Consider the following 20,318-nt stretch of genomic DNA (forward strand, 5'->3'; position numbering starts at 1 on the left):
TGATTTTTCTAAATAAATGCACATATGTCATAACGTCATTTACTTATTGTATGACTGAAATGATATCTCAGATGTATTCTAAAATTTCTTCACACACAGAGCGCACACTCTAGAAAAAGTTGAGAATTTTCAATTGCTTACGTGGAGGAATCCCCTGGAATTTTAAGTGTTGAGGACCTCAAAATTCTCTCCTTGCTGTAACTTTATTTTTCTGGGCCAAGTTCGCCAGCACAGTAATTTTTTTTGGGGGGTTGATTTCGAGATATTGATCACATTTAATTTTATCATAATGCTCTGATTGAAACATTCAGTCACTTTTTCGGATGTATATCTGGAATTGTAGAACGTTCAGTCACTTTTGCGGATGTATATCTGGAATTGTAGAATCATAAAAGGAGATGGCGAAATTGATAATCATTTCTATTACTACTTTACAGTTCATGAATTGGAGCAGAAAAGAGCAGGGTCGCGGTTAAAGCTTCAAGTAACAGATTCTCCAAATTATTTAAAATCGTTCGGAAAGTGAGATCACATAAATAAAAGTATATAAAGCTACTTTCATTAATAAAAGGAAGCACATTACAAACACATGTTATAGCTAATTCAAAGCTATGAAGTACTCGAAACACAACCAGCTATATAGACTGCTACACATCACTGAGCACACTACAACTACTAATTGGTGCCGAATTTATTCGCCAATGAGATTGTGACATTCAGAGTAGTTTAGATTAAGAGAAAGGCTGGTAAGGCTTCAGCAGCGGAATCAGATTGCCACTTAGATGGAGAGACATGACTTCATTGGTGGATCCCACAAGCTGTCCAGAAATGAACACTGCTGGAACGGGCGCGTTACAACCCATCCTCATCAGAGCTTTCTCCATTTCCTTGCCTTCAGGATCTTGGTCAATCTCATAAACCATAGGGTGGACACCAAGTTCCTGAAATAGAATGTTGACTGCATAGCAGAGGCAACACGAGCTCTTGCTGAATATTACTACTCCTTTCTCTGAGGCCAACCTTGTCACCTTGTCCATGACGATAAGAGTGGCTTCTCCCTTACTTAAAGATTGAAGTATCACGGGACGGGAAATGTTAAACACAGAGAAGTCCTCGGGTTACGTAGAGTTCACTTAAAACCTATATACCATCAAACCGAACTCTAGTTGAATTCGGGGTGGTGATGGTGAGGAAGGATTTGAGAGAAGGAAAAGTGAGCAAGGGAGAAAAGGATTTAAAGCTTAAGGTTGTTTGAATACAGCACTAACGCTGCCCTATTTATAGGGACAACAAGTTGGACTCCTTTGTTTGAAGAAGAACATTCAAAACAGGACGTGCTTTCTTTAGATGCCAAATTAATAAAGTAGCTTTACCGGGACAGAGACTACTGTATTCGTATGGACTGAACAACTTGCATTCTCATTTTCTGTTCACACGCTTCTCGGTTAATTAGGTTGAGTGACTCTAAACCTGGAGCCTTCTGATATGTGGAATAATATGTAATCTTTTCAATTTTAACGGACGGTAGAATGATCAAGTGGTGGAATTGGTACAACCAGTTTATAGGTACCGACGTATACAGGTTCTTGACCATATGTTCAACCTTCTGCAGATTTTATGGAACAAAAGTATGCTTTCTATCATGATGCAACAAAAGTAGAAAATTCCATCAGGCATGTCAATTTATACCAGATTCTCGCAATCACCTTCTTTGAATCCTTATGAAGAAAGATGTGAAATGAGATGGCTTTCGGTGATTAGTGTGTGCTGCGCCCACCAACTTGCAATGATTCCTCCTCCCAAATGAGCACATCAAGCTCTAGTCACGTACTCACAGTAAGTATATAACAACAATGCAACACTTCCTTGAACAAGACTGGATGTAAGCTTTATACGTACATACTATAGAAATTGTTATTGTATTATTCTCATGGATTGATGAATCCTTCTATATTTAACATGCACATCAAAGTATATATCTGCATAGGGAAAACTGTGGAAGCATATAAGTAAGAATATATTATGTATGCATGTTGTTCTTTAAGGAAATTCTGTGTATTCTTAGTTATCTGCTGAGGTGAAAGTTGTTGGCTTTTCGCAAGTGGCAGAATTCCAAGGGGACATGAAGATTTTAGCGCCTTCTTTTTGTCCCTCACTTAAGCAAGAGACAATGCACATGGCTCAGTAATTACTTGGCAGCTAGCATGCTAAGTAATGATTGGCATCTCTTTCACCACAAACCAGAAATAACACAACTCATCCCATTGCTACTATTGTGATTAAAGGCTAGTACATAAGATAATCCACAAGCATTTACTTTATCAGTTGGGTGGTGGCAAACGCCAGTGGGCCACCTTTTTAATACGATGTCAATTTATGATACAGGGGATTGAATCAATAAGTAGATAAGTTTTTCATTGGGACATTTCTGATTAGCTTGCAGAGTATCAATCTCATTAATGTTCTTTTGATTTAAGAGTGCAGGTTTATGAGTGCCTTACCCTTCTTTCTATCACGAAAGAATCATACACAGTTAAAGGCTTTCGATAAATTCGTTGTCCTGTTTTGTGATGCATTTTCATTATGCATGGGAATGAAAGTAAGATATTATCTTAATTTGCAAGTGCTTGCAAAAACTCTTTATGCTATTTTCATTGAGTATAATATTTGCTCATACAATGTAGTCTAGAAACTCAAGAGAAGGCAAAGCTCATAAGACATCATTTGCTTTCAACTTGGCATTAGAGCTATTTTCATGTTCCTAAAATTTGGATTCTTGGAGTATGAGGATTGTTCTGAAGATGCTAGAACCAGATGGCCCTTGCATCTATGAGCATTTGCTTCAGGGATCCATCGACATGGAGGGATATGACATCTTTCGCTGAACCTACGTATCTTCCTCCTATGAACACAGCCGGGACTGAGGGATTACAGCCTAACGCTCGCAAAGCCCACTCAATCTCCCTTCCATTGGCATCTTGATCAAGCTCATGAATTGCAGGGCTTGCACCAAGCTCATAAAAAAGTGTCTTGATGCTGTGGCACATGCAGCAGGAGCTCTTGGTGAAAATCACGGCTGCCTTCTTTGATGCTAAATCTCTCACTCTGTCCATATCCACAAGCTTCGCTCGATTCTGCAAAGTACTTGATCAAAAGCAAATGAAAGAGCAAAGATATCACTAGCAATGCAGCTAAGTGATAATAGAAACGAAAAACAGCAACCACAAAAGAAGAAGAAGAAGAAGAAGAAGAGAAGAAGAAGAAGAAGAAGAAGAAGAAGAAGAGAAGTAGCTAGTAGCTGGAGGCAAGTGAGCAAAGTGAGTGCAGGAAACTTTGTGCTTGAGGCTTAGGTATGGTGGACTTTGAGATTTCAACAACCCTTATTTATAACAAACGGTGGGGTGGTGGGATTACATTGTTTAATCCATTACAAAATGCAGAGGATAAAAAGAAGAAGTTCCTTGAGATATTTGTTGGATAAGAAAAATGCCACCTTAAGATTTGCTTGATCGTGACCCTTTTGTTCTATAAACAACTTGCCTTTTCATCAACCATATCGATAATCTAAATCCCTCGGGAATGTCCGTACAGCTAGAATGAACAGTCTTGGAACCGAAGTTATATAATTAAAAATTGTAAGCAGAAGCACACTTTCGGCTCTCATTGGTAGCGTCGCAAACTAAAATAATCATACGAATATAAAACACTATCTTTGTAGTTACTTTTGTTGATATCAAACTCAAAGCATGACCATCCAAAATGAAGAATCCTTCTAGAATACTAAATTTTGGAATGTCAAAAGACCTGCAAAAGGGTTCTGTTAAACTTAGATGCAATTGCTTCAACAGCATGACATTTTTTATTTATTTATTTATATCATATTGAGATAATGTCTAACGTGATCATGCGTTGACAACAAAATTATAATTGCATAATGAATGATGATGCGGTTCAAAAAAGATGGGCAGCTTTGAAATTTTATTCTTTTCTATTTGGATTGGTAGTGTCAGTTTGCTGATATGGAGCGAAAGATAAATAGTGTTTATCCAATTCTAAACTTTTTTTTTTTTTTTTTTTTTTGGTGGGCATTGGTCCTCTCATCAAACACATGGTGCAAATTAAAAAGTTCTGGTAACGGCACAAATCACCGTTCACCTCTCCAAATTGCCAGTTGTCGAATTCTTTTCTTGCATTGTTTCTGTTAAAGATGCAAGAAAAGTGAAAAAATCTCTCTGCTTATTCGAAAAGAAATTTAGAGTTGATTGGTGCATTGCCCCTGCAAAAATGTGAAAGGTCAAGACTTGAACAGAAAAAAGAAGAGACGAAAAACAAAAAGACCTACTTGGTTGGTGCTTATATATCATCAAGGAATCTTAGGCCTAGCTAGATACACGACTCATCTTCTTCTTCTTCTTCAGCTTGATCGTCAATATGCAAGAATCTTGTTTCAAGGTATATAGAATAATCGGCGTGTTAATATCTACAATCTTATTCTAAATTCATATATATCCTCAGTGGTTGGAGAAGATTAGGAGAATAAGAACAAAAGCAGATGAAGCTTTCAAGATGATTATACGAAGGAATGTCAAGTTCTGTAGATATTTTAGAATACATCAAATATAATACAATCAATTAATACATGTATAACACATGTGGTTAAATTTTATATAATTATCACTTGTATGTTGATTTTTCAAAATACATGCACACAAGTAATAATATCATTTATTTGTTGTACCGTTGACACGGTATCTTAGAGGTATTTTAAAATTTTTCCAACTTTAGAAACAGGGAAACATGAAATAGAATTTCATCTTGAAAAATAGGGATAAAAGATGCACAAATCTTTAAGATTTGCAGAATAACCAATTAGACCTTATTACTTGTAAAAGTTAATATCTAAACTCCTTTCTGATAATGAATTCGATCTATTTAAAAGAATTTTGAATGTCTATTTCTGGAACACTATGGTCGGATATCTATTTCTAAAACTTAGATTATGAATTCAAATTTAACTTAGTTTTGTCAATACAATTAACCCTTTGGCCAGTTGATAAAATACCTTTGGAGTCCCTTAATGTAAACTCATTTCTCACCACCAAAAAAGAAAAAAATAAAAAAAATCTTATTGCTTTTAAATAACATAATTCATTGAATTTGATTAGTATACTGTGAGATTAGTTCCTGTGGTATATTTTACATTCCTTGACGAGCAGAGAAAACTAGAGAAATTCTTATGGTGAAGTCTACAAAAACTCAACTCTCAACAGGGACAAAAAATGATTTTACTTTTTTTTTTTTTTTGAGAAGTACTTTATTTTATTTTTTAATTGTCTTGAATGGGAAAAAGGGATGAATCTGGATCTGGTTATAAATCTTTAATGGGCTGACATGGGCCAAATATGAATTATGAGTAGGGTAGAGATCTTAACGCCCCTCCAAAATTCTTTTAACACCCCCTTCTGATTTTTATTTACTCATAAACGCCGGTTTAATTTATGAAATAGAAGTCAAAATACAAACCTATAAATTAGAGCTAACCATCTTCCCAAAAAAATTTACTTTGAAAAAATATTTCGTTTTTATTTATAAAATACATAAAAATCTTAAAATTTTAGGTTATTTTCTTCTTATTATAGAATTATTATCCTTATAACTCTAAACTCTTATAGGTTTTTCAAAAAAAATATTTTTTTAAAAAAATTCAAAATTGGAATATAAACTAGGATCCAGCTACGGTATCACGTGATACCGTACCACTACTTTTGTCTTTTGTGCCAGTTTTGTTGTAAATTTTCATAGAACCCCTTTTGCTCATTTTTATTTAAACTTTCCTTCACAAATATTAAGTTAATTTCTACTGCATCCATATGAATATTTTAGTTAGCATCTTATACTATTTACTATTTACAAATTTTTATTCTATATTGCACTTGTATCACAATACCTCTCTCTTTATCACAATACCCGCGAACTTGACTCGAATTTCGGCCACTCCACCAACCAAGGTTGGTACTGATCGGAAGCCCGTACGACGCCGGTCATCTCCATGCCATCCTTGTCCCAAAAGGAATCGAGTCGACCTGAACCACGAACCCGATCCAAATTTCCTTTCTGTTTTCGGCCACTCCATCGGGCAAGGTTGGTACTGATCAGAAGCTCGTGCAACGCCGGTCATCTCCATACCACCCTTGTCGCCGGAAAGCGTTTGGAAAGCTGTCGATCGAAGCTGTGAAGAGCCGCAAAATTGCCGTTTCAATTCGCCGTGATTTCGCCAGTTTCTGGTGACGCCACCACTTGGGTTTTGTTCCCCACAATTTCCTCTGTCTTTTCCAACCAACAACAACCACTGGGGGAGCCGATTTGCCGTTGATCGGCACTTTAAGGATTCACGGCTTTGGGAGAAATTAACTTAATATTTGTGAATGAAAGTTTAAATAAAAATGAGTAAAAGGGGTTCTATAAAAATTTACAACAAAGCTGCAACAAAAGATAAAAGCAGTGGTAGGGTACCCTGTGGTACCATAACTGAATCCTATAAACTATGTTAATATTATTTAAAAGAAAATTTACTTGAAGTGTTGAATTGAATTACTAATCCAAATAAAAAAAAATCAATTAATATAACTTTGGATATTTAGGTAATTTGCATGGAAAAGGGGTTTTATGAGGAATTTTGAAGGGTGTAAGAAGATCAGCTCTTATTGTTGGTTGAGAAGCCGAAGGATAATAAGGTCAAACTAAATTAAATTTTTAGCCCGTGAACACGTAGCATCGTTTTCTTCCATTAATTTTTATTTATAAAAGTTTTAATCCAGTGTTTTTTAAAGAGGAAGGAAAATAAATAGAAAAATATTTATTGAAATAAAAATAATAAATTAGTATCAGCAAATTAAGCAGTAACAAAGCTAAATTGGGGTGAAAAACAACGATAGCCCTAAAAGCATACTCTCTGTTGCTGCTTTCTCCTCAGGTCAGATCTTTTCTCTCTTTACAGTTTCCATCACTTCGTGAGTAACGTATAATTAGTAATCACAAGTAACTAGTTCTAGTAATCGACATTTTAATCTCAAATCTTTTTAGTTTCTGTGCATTGATGTACGAAATATCCGAAAGAGGGAATTTTCATATGCTAGGTGAATACCCCTTTGGGAAACTGATAGGCTTATGTATCTGTAGCTTGCTATTTGCTTAGATATGTATAATGGAGCCCAATTGAACTTTATGTAATTTGCTTAGATGGGTTGGGATTTCTTTTACTCTCTCATAAGCTAATTAACTCTTAGCCGCTTCTTTCCTTGATGGTTGATTGTTAAAACTTTGAGACTCGTGAAGATTACATAATTGTGGTATATTAATTTTAGATATAAAATAATCCTTGGTTGAGTCTGCTTGTAATATCATTGTGTTTTCAAGGTTAAATTCTATAAGATTGTGTTGTAATTTGTTTATAGCTTGTGAAATTGATTCTGACTTGTGTTATATCTGGAATTAATTCTTGTGTCTGAAGGTTTGTAATTGGACATGCTTTAAATAATGGTCTTCATCTCTGTGTACTGAATGAAACTCATCATTTTGTCTCATTATGTTAGCGTATAAAAGAAAATTAATCAGTGTGGCCACTGCAAATATGGTATTTCACATTTCATTTTTGATGGATATATAAAATCTGTTCCAAACTACCTGCATTTTTTACCATTTGAATTTGATGTCGCACTTCTTTTAGTAAGCATGATATGGCTTAGTGTGTTGTAAATTATTTTTGGAGAATGATGTTCTCTGTAAGATTGTCTACCTTGATCTTAGGGACTCAAATGGCAGACACTCAAGAAATAGAGGAGACACCATCTGAAGCCCACTCTGGTGATGCATCTCAAAAGAAGCAGGAAACTCGTGATGAAATGCTTTCTAGGCACAGGTAATTTTGTTATTTCTAATCTACATTATGAGTTCTCTCTTTAAAATATTAAAGTGCTTCTGGCATTTCCTCTGAATGTACACTAGTTCACAAATTTTGCACAGCATTTTGGAATCTTATATTTATAGCTGAAGTCAAAGGCATAACCATGATTATCAGATTATTAAAGTTGACCAAAATCTTCAAGTCGTTGCACAAAACATTTTTACCAGTTCCATTAAGTTTGATGGACATACAACTATCTTATGTTTATAGTTGAATTCTCTAGATTTCGTTTGTTTTTGAAATTTGTTGTTTGAAAGCTTTCTGCCATTTGTGTGTAATAGTAGTATCTTTGCCCGTTGTTTCATGAATCATAATAGAGTTTCTACTTTAAAACCATGTGTTTTCTTCTTGGAAACTTTTTCTTAGGATTTTTCATGCTACTCCATGGTGAATTTAATGTTTTATTGTCTTCAGGAAAGAAATTTCTCAGCTGCAGAACAAGGAAACTGAACTGAAAAAGGCAGCAGCCAAGGGTAGCAAGGCTGAACAGAAAGCAAAGAAGAAGCAGGTGGAGGAGGAGATATCTCGACTCTCTGCAAAGCTTAGGGAAAAACATGCTAAAGAACTTGCTTCATTAGGCTATAGCAGTAGTAATGGAAATGAGAAAAGCAATCTTGACAATTTGGTGAAGGCAGTAGCTGGGGTTACAGTCATCAGCCAACATGACCAGGCTAAGCCAAGCAAGGGTACAAAGAGGCGAGAGAAAAGAGCTCAACAGGAAGCAGCAAGGGAGCAGAGAATTCAAGAAGAGCAGAGCAACATTGTCAGTGACCGAACAGTGGAAGATGAGAAATTGGAGAAAAAGCTTGGACCCCTGGGATTGACTGTTAATGACATTAAGCCAGATGGGCACTGCCTCTATAGAGCTGTTGAGGATCAGCTGGCTCACCTGTCAGGAGGTGCTTCTCCTTATAATTTCCAACAGCTTCGACAAATGGTGGCTGCCTATATGAGAGATCATTCATCTGATTTCCTACCTTTTTATCTTTCTGAAAATATGATAGGTGAAGAGTCTGCTCAATCACAAGTAGAGAGATTTGAGAACTACTGTAAAGAAGTTGAGTCAACCGCAGCTTGGGGAGGGGAGCTTGAACTAAGAGCCTTAACTCATTGCCTGAGAAAGCATATCATGATATATTCAGGATCCTTCCCTGATGTGGAAATGGGAAAGGAGTATTCCAATGGTGGGTCTGATTCGTCTGGTTCAAGTATTATACTGTCATACCATAGACATGCATTTGGTCTTGGCGAGCACTATAATTCCGTCATCCCAATTTGACCAGAGGTATTGTTGCAACATTATGGAAAGCTGCTTTTATGTGCACATTCTCTTTTTCTTCATTAGTGGTTTGAAAGAACATGGTTCCTAAATTAAATCATAAGTTTTAGTGATTTGCATTATTCTGTGTGCTCTCTTGAAACTTTTATGATTTGGCTTGAACATGCATGGGCTTCTTATATTGGGCAGGTGCTTAAGTATATCAGGAAATATTCAGGATATAAATTATTCTAGAAGGATATTCAGTTGGGTTGTTCAGTTATGCACCTGGGATATTGGGATAGGAGAAGGGTGTCATATCCCCTACTCAGGCCCGTTGGAAGAGAGAGGCATAATAATAAAATAAAAAGAGCTATGGGTTAGGGAGAGTTGCACGGCACTGCAATTTGGTCATAGGGTTTATCAATTATTCTAATATGGTTTAGTATGGTTGTATGGTGCTGATACATTCATCAGCTACTTCGGTTTCATGTGTATTATGTAACACGCCAGGTCTAATCAGCCTGGTGTCTCCGACTATTTCTGGGTTATGTTAGAAAGCCATCACCAGATCAGTGCAATAGATGCCGAGTATCTGACTATTGGGTGAAACAAAAGAATTAGTTTCACAATAATTCATAAAATGACTCTTAAAATTTATTTTTGATGAACTCATTCATATGATACAAATCCAGGTCTCCCCCCCCCCCGCGCCCCGCGGATGGAATAATTTGCGACCCCATGTTCCGTGGATGACAGGAAAGCATTTGTTTCTGTCTCAAACAGCATATGAGAACAGCTCATATACGAAGATGCTCTCAATGGAATCCTGTGACACTGATATCCATTTCACGCGATGCGGATCGTAATCTGCACATTGGGATACGATAATTCGATGAGAACTTACTGCACTAGGCAAAGATAATGCTTTAGGCTAAGTGGAGACCTATTCACATTTGGCCTTTCGCTTTGCTCTAGGCCAATTACGGAAACTGAAGATGATCCCCGCATCCACTTTAGATGATCAATAACTTTTATGGGATGCGGCTGCGTGGCTCAATCCTGTACTTGACAGTATGCGAACAAGAAGTAAACAACAAAAAGAAATGCATCATCCCCGACGATGTCTGTCTGAATACGGAAAGCATAAATATAATAAATATAATTAGAATATTATAATCTAATGCCTATTGCCTAATATCATTCAAAAGGAAAAAAATGGAATATTTACTTAAAATCATTTTTCACCGAAAGCATCATATCATTGTGTGCAGCGTGCTAATTAGTACTGGCATCTTGACTTGATATTTTGAATAGTCTAATTTAAATATAAAATAAACTTTGGATAAAAGTTTCCAAGATCATACTTTTGCGGTTTCCTTGGTCAATGACCCGTCAAAGAGATTTTTAGCTATCTTAATTAAGCAAAGTATGAAAGTAACAAACACTTTACCAATCTGAGTGACGATAATGAGAATATATATATATATTCCACTGACTGATCATATACAGTATGATTTATAATTAACAATATCATAGTGGCATTTCTTTCCATTTAAGCATGCCTGCATGGTGTAGAGAGAAAATAAAGTTAATTATTCTACTTAAATAGCCGTTGCTTTGGAATTCATTAAGTTGCTGTTTTGGGGAAAATCAACTTAAATGATTAAGCTTATTATCCTTCCAAGTTTCTTTTTTTGCTATAATAATTAGTTATTTATTTTTGCCCACCTGCTTTCGTCAAATCCGTACTCATATCTCGGGGTACCACTACTATGCTGTAGATAGTATTGCTGAGAAATTAAGTGATGCAGTATGATTCCTAGTCATAATCGCATTATTACCGTGCAATATTTCAGTTGATAGAGTGATTATATACAAGCGTGCAAGCAAATGCTGCTGCTTATTTACAGATATTGTGCAAGTTGTTATATATATCTGCAATACTACTGCTAATGGGTCTTTAATCTTTATCATAAAATAATAATTCTGGGCAGTTCGGAATCGAACATCTTTTATTTTGCAACAATCTAGATTCCTTTAATTTTCATGCCAAGCATTATTAGCATACACTTTACTGGCAACTATAAATAGACGTCAATGCAGCTCAAGTTTCTCACAGCAAGCAAAGCCTAATCCTCAACACACACTACCTAGTAGTCCGATCTCATATGTAGAAAACTTGAATTAATTTGCGTTAATTTTCTCACAATATACTTGTTTTGTTTTAGTTAGTGGTAAATAAACATCAATAAAGAATGGAGACGGCGGTGACAAGGATGGTAGCAGAAAGGCCAGTGGTGATATTCAGCAGGAGCTCATGCTCGATGAGCCATGCCATAAAGGCACTGATCTGCAGCTTCGGGGCGAATCCAACGGTATACGAGCTAGATGAAATTCCAAATGGACGGCAGATAGAGAGGGAGCTGGTGCAGCTTGGGTGTCAACCGATTGTACCGGCAGTGTTCATTGGCCAGCAGCTTGTTGGTGGTGCCAAGCAGGTCATGAGCCTCCAAGTTACCAACCAGCTCAGCCATTTGCTTATAAGGGCCGGAGCCATTTGGATTTGATCCATCATGACATCCATTCTAGTTTATTTATAGTACTAGTTATTTTATTTCAAAGTTTTATATTTCTGACGCCTCTGTTATTAGCTAGCTAGTTTTACACCATGCATAATGGAGACGATTTCATGATAGCTTAATTTGTAAGTTCATGTGGACTTTATTTTCTATCCATATTCATGTAACCTAGATAGCTCTTGATGAATATTATGTTATCTTCCATTATTAAAATGGCTCAAATATTTGTTGTATTAATTACGGATTATGGTTATTCAATTCATGTCTTCTCTTCTGCTCTCTCTCTATATATATATTCAAGTATGCATGTTATACCTTTCTTATATAGTATATATCAACTAAGTACAAATAATATTATTGTATATTATATGTAAAAATGTTAAAATGCCGTATATTAGCTACGCCTACATATATAAATGAAGATTATATATGCAAACCTCTTTAGTTACTAATTAAGCAAGATGCCTTCCCCTCAGTCAACTTGGAAGATAATTAATTACCGAACACATTGCATATAATGAATTTAATTCTTGTAAGCAGTTGGGTTAAGAGAAGAAAGTCAGTAAAATCATATCACGCGGGACAGAAGATCAGAACTCAAAACTCCTTCAACTTTTAATTTTCAAAATATATACAGCGAGAATATAGTAATTGATTGCGGCTCTCGTGCAGATGAATTGATTGCAAATTAACTGTTACAAAAATACCATAAAGAGGCTATTTTGAGGCCAATTTTGAGCAAGATAAATATTGAAAAAATATACATGTGTGGATGATTCAGAATCTCCTCTATGAGCTCTTTGCAGCAAATCATAAAACGCTTAAATTGGTATTTGGATAAATGAGAAATTAGGTCTCAAATAGCACCTATTGGCGTGAAAAATGAAGAAAATCTCACATGAGATTTTTAACTAACTAATGCCCTCCCATGAAATCTATATATATTGGCTTCCATATTCAAACCTCTATATATTGACTTCCTTGTTCAATTGTAAAACACACCAAATTAAATCTAAGTGATTTTATTCTCCTATCTCTTAAGCATATATTCTCTATCTTTAGGATTCAATGTGATAGAACTCAAAGTCAAATATCTATAAATAGACTTGTGATAAGTGGGTAAGAGGCTTATTAGTAAACTTAAGTGCATTATAAAAGTTCTATGCCTAAGGAATCTGCATTTTAAGCAGGATAGTGGTGACCTCTCTAGCTTTTCCTGCCAATCTAACTAGTATACTTTTGTATGTGAAATGAGCAGTCTTATATCACTTGCTAATTAATAACAAAAATGTAACTACATTAATAACCTTAAAAAGACTCAATAACAGCTAGCGGTATGGCCTACCAGGAGGGCAGCCTAAAGCTAATGCTCGGAGCTTTGAGTACTTGTTTTCCTAATTACAATACATTAATTTTAATTAGGATAATTTGGGCTTTCTAAACTGATGGTAGATTTGATCGAGGATATATGATGGCAAGCAAGTCTTGGTTGCTACTAATAAAATTTTGTGTATCAGACGCCTAATTTATTAAGATATAGCATGAAAATTTAAGTAGTTCGACGAAATGCCGTATTTGAGAGAACAATCACGCATGATTTCTCCTTAAATTACCGTTTCTCTCTCTCTTAGATAAATTTATGCTTAAATCAAATGAACAAACATTCAACAACATACAAGATAGCCAGACAATTTTTCTATTTATCCACTTGGCCTTATTACTTTATTCATTATTTTTTGTAAGTTACAATAAATACTTAAGAAAACCCATCTGACATTAGAGGAGCGTCTGGATAAATGATCCACAACAACATAATATCCCAACAGCTTTGGTTATTTGACTACGTAGGTACAAATCAATTAAGTTTCTTATCTGTTAGTCTCAATGAAATCTAGTGCTTCAGTGCTTATAAATTTTTGTAGCTCGACCAAATGCAATATCCATTTGCAAGATTATCCAACACCGAAAGGATGAAGTGATCAATCAGCCCCCCCCCCCTCCCCCGCCCCCCCCCCCTCCCCAACAAAAAAAAAAGCGTGAAACACGTGTTGGATTACATACAAATTGTTTGTTTGTGGGGGAATTTCTCTAAAAGAAGGAAAGTAGAAGAGTCAACCTACCATGCAGCGCTGTATCTCATACAGCACATGCATGCAACCGGTACAACCGGTTTTTAACCGGATAATATAATGAAAATTATATTTTTATTTGTTTTTAATGTGAAAAAATTATGAAAAAATTTGGAAAAAAAAGAGTAAAATTTTAATTAAATAAGGAAAAAGATTGTAATAATTTAAAATTTAAAAATAGTACAAAAAATATAAACATATCACAAAATGGTTACATTCCTACTTATTTTGTCACATTCCAATATTTATAATGCATATTTCAAGTTTACTTTTCAAATTCCTATTTCTAGTAATGATTTATCTAAATTTTTGTAAGTTGTTTCAACTCATTTTCCCACTAGCTTTTGGTTCTATATTTCCACTCTTTTCATCAACTTCCATATTTTTTGATAGATATTTCAAGTTTATTTTCATATCTCTACAATTTGTTAAACTTTATCTAGTTTTTGGTAAATTATTTCGATTTATTTTTCCACCACTTTTTTGTTCTATATTCCTACTCGTTTTATTAAATTCCAACATTTTGTTTAGAAATTTCAAGTTCAATTTTTAGATCTCTATTTTCTGTTAAAATTTATCAAATTCTTGTTAAGTTATTTCAACTTTTGGGTTAACTTCTTCTACTCTTGTTTCCACTACTTTTTGGTTCTTTATTCCAATTCTTTTAATTGATTTCTAATATTTTGGTTAAATATTTCAAGTTCATTTTATAGATCTCAACTTATTGTTAAACTTTATCATATTCTTGTTAAGTTCTTCGAACTTTTAGGTTATGCTCCCCAACTCTTGTTTCCACCATTTTTTTTGTTTTATATTTCTACTCTTTTCATTGAATTTAAGTATTTTTCGTGAATGTTTCAAGTTTATTTTTTGATCCCTAATTATTGTTGGATTTATCATATTCTTGGTAACTCTTTCCGAATTTTAGGTTAACCTCTTCAACTCTTTTTTCCACCACTTTTTGGTTTTATATTCCTACTCTTTTTATTGAATTCCAACATTTTATTTGGAAATTTCAAGTTAAATTTCTAAATTCCCACTTTCAATTAAAATTTATCAAATTCTTAGTAAGTTGTTTCAATTTATTTTTCCACCGGTTATTCGTTCTATATTTCCACTCTTCTTATTGAATTCCAAATTTTTAGGTTGATTTTTCAAGTTTATTTTTTATATCTCTATATCCTGTTAGACTTTATCTAGTTATCGTTAAGTTGTTCCAACTTATTTTTCCAGCACTTTGTGGTTCAATATTTCTGCTCTTTTTATTGAATTTCAAATTTTGGGTAAATATGTCAAATTTACTTTTTAGATCCCTACTTTGCGTTAGAATTTATCAAATCTTTGTTAAGTTATTTCAACTTTTGGGTAACTTCTTCCACTCTTGTTCCCACTACTTTTTGTATTTGTATTCCAATTCTTTTAATTAATTTCTAATATTTTGGTTAAATATTTCAAGTTCATTTTATAGATCTCAACTTATTGTTAAACTTTATCATATTTTTCTTAAGTTCTTCGAACTTTTAAGTTATGCTCCTCAACTCTTGTTTTCACCATTTTTTTTGTTCTATATTTCTACTCTTTTCATTTAATTTAAGTATTTTTCGTGAATGTTTCAAGTTTATTTTTTGATCCCTAATTATTGTTGGATTTATCATATTCTTGGTAACTCTTTCCAAATTTTAGGTTAACCTCTTCAACTCTTTTTTCCACCACTTTTTGGTTTTATATTCCTACTCTTTTTATTGAATTCCCACTTTTTGTTTGGAAATTTCAAGTTTAATTTTTAGATCCCCACTTTCCATTAAAATTTATCAAATTCTTGGTAAGTTGTTTCAATTCATTTTTCCACCAGTTATTTGTTCTATATTTCCACTCTTCTTATTAAATTTCAAATTTTTAGGTTAACATTTCAAGTTTATTTTTTATATCTCTATATCCTGTTAGACTTTATCTAGTTATCGCTAAGTTATTCCAACTTATCTTTTCACAACTTTTTTGTTCAATATTTCTACTCTTTTCATTGAATTTCAAATTTTGGGTAAATATGTCAAATTTACTTTTCAGATCCCTATTTCGTGTTTGAATTTATCAAATTCATGATAAGTTATTTCAACTTTTAGGTTAACTTCTTCTACTCTTGTTCCCACAACTTTTTGGTTCTGTATTCCAACTCTTTTTATTGATTTCTAACATTTTACTTAGATATTTCAAGTTTATTTTCTAGTTCTCGACTTATTATTAAACTTTATCATATTTTTGTTAAGTTCTTCAAACTTTTAAGTTATGCTCCTCAACTCTTGTTAAACTCTAATAATGGTTTTATGTTCCTATTATTTTTATTATATTCCAACACTACCAGTACATGTTTCAGGTTCTTTTTTTTTACTAATAATAAATTACTTGTTGAAAATAACAATAATATCAATAAGGCAAATTATGGTTGACCCCTTACTATTTTAACAAATATCAATTTACCACATAATACTAAGAATTTTTTTATTGCAACCCTTCATCATTTTCAACATTTTGAGTCCATAATCTAAGTCCTTTTTTTTTTCATCTTCATTACTTCATGCAATCTTTTGAGTTTGATTGTATGTATACTTGAGCTTTTAACTTTTATACATATCTATTCTCATTGTAATCATTTTAATTAATAGCGTTTAATTATATTAAAAATAAATCTATGCATTTATTTTCATCTTTCTCTTTACTTTTCAAATTAATTGCTTTAGTTTTTCATAACGTCAACGGTAAATAAATAAATAACAAGTAAGAAGGATTGCAATTGCTATGCTTCTAAAGCTATGATGATATAAGTTAAGTTACAAAAATACTTTAATTTACAAGATTAAAGTTTAGTTAATCTATTTTAGTTGAGCATCTCTATTTTTTTTTCTGTGTGCTTGTTGGATATTACTACAGTTATTATTATTAATATCATATCCTGTGGGATTTATAATTAAATATAATAAGAATGTACATATGTCCTACGCTATTTTTGCACTCGATGGATATCATTAACATTTTGATTATGCAATTGATTTTTGCAAGTTACAAAAGAGTGATGATGTATGACAAAACTTCCACGGATAAATTTGTTGTGACCATTCAAAATCTAAAAATTCATTTTTGTAATTTGTAAATAATATTTTCATTGAGGCGGTAGTTTTACTTGCCAAAATTTTTCTATGTATAAATTTTACATAAAAAAGATATATTTTAAACTTTTGTGCTAATATAAAATTAATTTTCTACAAATATATTGATAATTTAATATAGATGAGATATATTACTTTGTAAGTATATTAATAATCACGTTGTGGGTACTAATTAATGCAGTTGTAAATCATTTGAATTAAAAACAAAATAGTTGATGTTTGAATCCATGGGAGTAAATTTAGTTGTTATTAAGCTAAATTAGCCACTTAGGCTTTAGCCCAGTGGTGAACCATTGACCTTATGGTGCGTTTACGTCATAGAATGAGAATGTGGTAGAATAGGAATGGGCTGGGAATGAGAATGAGTTGGAATGAGAATGCGATTTTAATGTTTACTCGGCAAAAATAAATGGGAATGAGAATGTGCTGAAATGTCATTGATGTATTTACTTGACAAAATAAATGGGAATGAGGAATGTGAATGAAAATCAATTTACCAAAATACTTATAGTATTAATAATTAATAAAAATAATTAATTTATCATTATTAACAATATTATCATTATTGTTGTTTTTATTATTACTATTATTATTAACATTTATTATTATTAAATTTTATTGACTTTATTATTTTAGTTATTATTAATTATTGTTATTATTATTTTTATTAATATTATCATTATTAACATTTATTATTATTATTATTAAATTTTATTAACTTTATTATGTTAATTATGATTAATTCTTGTTAATATTATTTTTATTAATATTATTATTAACATTTATTATTATTTTTAATTAATATCATTTTTATATCTAGATAATGAAAATTAGATTATTATTACTATTAAATTTTATTAACTTTATTATTTTAGTTATTATTAATTATTTTTATTATTATTTTTATTAATAATAATAAAAATAATGATAAATTAATTATTTTTATTAATTATTATTTTTATCATTATTTTTATTGTTAATAATGATAATATTAATAATAAAAATAAAAATAATTAATAATAACTAAAATAATAAAGTTAATAAAATTTGATAATAATAATAATTATCATTAATGACATTTAAAATAATAATAAATTTTTGATAAATTAAAATAATAAAATTAATTGTGATTTGAATGAGGGTAATTTAGAAAATATGAAAAAATTAGAGGAATACAAAAGTAAACATATATTTCATTCACATTCCCAACCCCCGGGAATGAGATTCCCATTCCTTATTCCCAAATTGTGTGGGACCCACACATTTTATTCTCATTCCCAAATTACATTTTGCCAAGTAAATATATGTTTCATTTTTATTCCTTCATTCTCATTCCTCATTCCATGAAGTAAACACACCATTAAAGTAAAACATGACTATGAGGGCAATAATTCGAGTCCTCATAGACTCAAACTCCCTTAATTAAACATAATTATATGGAGATTATTTGTAAAATTTTTCTCCCTTACGAAATACAAGTGGAGTGGAGACACTCCTCCTCCGTGAGGGTTATTTGTCTGGGCACTTACTTCATAGAATTTAAAATGTAATAATATAAGTCTCAGTTTGTATATCTAATTGTAAATATCAGTGTAATAATCTGCTGTTATAACAGTTGTAAATATCTGTGTAATACAGTAACATGATGCTTAATCAGTTAAAAAAAACTAAATTGAAAAAATTATATTCAAATTCAATTTCTTTTACCACTAGAATAAAAGTATATAAATTAAATTTAGCGAGAATTACAGTGAAAACATATTTCATGTGGCAAAGATTATAACAAGCTTAAGACGTATAAATAAAAATGAATTTAAAAGACTATATTTCTCCCCAATGGCATAAAATGTTTTAAAAGTAAATTTAGTAAAACATACTGCTTACTATGAAAATGAATTTATATTTTTCATATTTTTAAATAATTTAATTTTTTTTGGTTGTGATATAAATTAACTTAATTTCAAAAAAATATAGATATAAATTTAAGATTGAACATATTTTATAATACTTGCACATCATTTAGTAGACAAATCATGTACCCATATAGTGAGTGCAATGTTACTCAAATAATTTAATTTAATTTAGAAATATAACTGTCATGCTTAAATTATATAACTATAAGTATAACATAATACAACATTATTCAATATTAGTTGCATTCAAATTGTAATTATCCATGTTATGTACCATTATGAATTTGATTAATGTTTAACAAAAAAATTATTATAGCAAAAAGGATTAAATAAAATAATTAATCTCACTTAAGATAGTATGAATTAATTTGCACAAGAGATTGATTATGAGTTTTATTTAAAAATATCAAATATTAGATGCTTTATATTTTTGTAATATATGAATATTTGTTTTAGAGGGTATACATAAAACATACTAATATTGGCCACTAATAATAACAACAACAACATTTGAGGGGTAATTACGATGTTTGGAATGATAATTATTTGATAGTTGGATAAATATTGTCCTCATTTTAGTAGGTAGGGATTTAAGTCCTTGAATGTGAATCGTGAGATCCTGGAATTGATTTCTTCTAAATATCTGGAAATAAATCGATTTCGTTATATGTTTAGATACTCGGATTCTAATGTAATTAAAAGTTGATAAAATTATTTTGATAGTTTTGTAAGCAAAATATCATTATATTTATTACATAATATTAAAAATAGTGCAATTAATAAATTAAATTTTTTAATTAATATATAATTATTTCCATTTATTATATTTAAATAGTATTCTCATTAGTACATAAGTTACATTTTTTAAGGCAAAATATCATTAAATTTATAATGTAATATTAAGAAAAATAATATAATTATTTTTATTTAAATATATTAGTCCAATTAATTTTATTTAATTATGTTTCTTTTAGGATATAAGTTAAATATATTAACTATATTTTCCATGAATCAAAAGAAAAAGGAAGTATTTTTTTGGTGTAAAGTTGAGGGGGTCTTTGATAATTTACTAGTTTTGAATTGATTATCTTAATATTTCCTAAAATGAGGGAGTTCTATGATAGTTTCTTTTAACATTTGCCGCTTTAAGCGATTAAAAGGAGCGAATCGGTGGCCGGTTACATCCGCATTATTAAAAAAATAATAAAGGCAGCTGCATGACATGCAGCACTGCATTACAGCCCGACCCAGGAAAGTAAAGCACAAAAGCAAAAATAAAGCAGCGATGTCAGCTGCAAGTTGCCATATATAC

At 31.8% G+C, this 20,318-nt stretch overlaps 4 protein-coding genes across 5 annotated transcripts; 2 read left to right on the plus strand and 2 right to left on the minus strand.

Moving 5' to 3' along the window:
* Nucleotides 1-537: 537 nt before the first annotated feature.
* LOC102607358 (monothiol glutaredoxin-S9) lies at nucleotides 538-1,435 on the minus strand. The gene has a single exon (XM_006479819.4). The coding sequence runs from the start codon at nucleotides 1,035-1,037 to the stop codon at nucleotides 732-734; it is 306 nt and encodes a 101-aa protein (XP_006479882.1). The 5' UTR covers nucleotides 1,038-1,435; the 3' UTR covers nucleotides 538-731.
* Nucleotides 1,436-2,627: 1,192 nt separating this feature from the next.
* On the minus strand, nucleotides 2,628-3,794 carry LOC102607653 (glutaredoxin-C11). The gene has a single exon (XM_006479820.4). It carries the CDS (start codon nucleotides 3,111-3,113, stop codon nucleotides 2,805-2,807), a length of 309 nt encoding a protein of 102 aa, XP_006479883.1. The 5' UTR covers nucleotides 3,114-3,794; the 3' UTR covers nucleotides 2,628-2,804.
* A 3,015-nt stretch (nucleotides 3,795-6,809) lies between these two features.
* LOC102607950 (OVARIAN TUMOR DOMAIN-containing deubiquitinating enzyme 5) lies at nucleotides 6,810-9,364 on the plus strand. 2 transcript variants are annotated; one of them, XM_006479821.4, is made up of 3 exons: nucleotides 6,810-6,973; nucleotides 7,807-7,918; nucleotides 8,378-9,364. In XM_006479821.4, the coding sequence occupies exons 2-3, from the start codon at nucleotides 7,815-7,817 to the stop codon at nucleotides 9,240-9,242; spliced, it is 969 nt and encodes a 322-aa protein (XP_006479884.1). In that variant the 5' UTR covers nucleotides 6,810-6,973; nucleotides 7,807-7,814; the 3' UTR covers nucleotides 9,243-9,364. The 2 variants fall into 2 exon arrangements, with proteins under 2 accessions (XP_006479884.1, XP_052293898.1); XM_052437938.1 differs by lacking the exon at nucleotides 6,810-6,973 and adding an exon at nucleotides 7,082-7,136.
* Nucleotides 9,365-11,294: 1,930 nt separating this feature from the next.
* Nucleotides 11,295-12,061, plus strand: LOC102608431 (monothiol glutaredoxin-S1). The gene has a single exon (XM_006479823.4). It carries the CDS (start codon nucleotides 11,480-11,482, stop codon nucleotides 11,789-11,791), a length of 312 nt encoding a protein of 103 aa, XP_006479886.1. The 5' UTR covers nucleotides 11,295-11,479; the 3' UTR covers nucleotides 11,792-12,061.
* The last annotated feature ends 8,257 nt before the right edge of the window (nucleotides 12,062-20,318 follow it).

This window comes from Citrus sinensis, chromosome 3 (genome assembly GCF_022201045.2).
Source record: "Citrus sinensis cultivar Valencia sweet orange chromosome 3, DVS_A1.0, whole genome shotgun sequence".
Taxonomy (NCBI): Eukaryota; Viridiplantae; Streptophyta; class Magnoliopsida; order Sapindales; family Rutaceae; genus Citrus; species Citrus sinensis.

Coding starts and splice junctions, on each gene's coding strand:
- LOC102607653 (XM_006479820.4), bottom strand. CDS start 3,113: ATGGACAGAGTGAGAGATTTAGCATCAAAGAAGGCAGCCGTGATTTTC.
- LOC102608431 (XM_006479823.4), top strand. CDS start 11,480: ATGGAGACGGCGGTGACAAGGATGGTAGCAGAAAGGCCAGTGGTGATA.
- LOC102607950 (XM_052437938.1), top strand. CDS start 7,097: ATGTACGAAATATCCGAAAGAGGGAATTTTCATATGCTAG. Junction 7,137..7,806: donor AGGGAATTTTCATATGCTAG/GTGAATACCCCT, acceptor CCTTGATCTTAG/GGACTCAAATGGCAGACACT. Junction 7,919..8,377: donor GAAATGCTTTCTAGGCACAG/GTAATTTTGTTA, acceptor TATTGTCTTCAG/GAAAGAAATTTCTCAGCTGC.
- LOC102607358 (XM_006479819.4), bottom strand. CDS start 1,037: ATGGACAAGGTGACAAGGTTGGCCTCAGAGAAAGGAGTAGTAATATTC.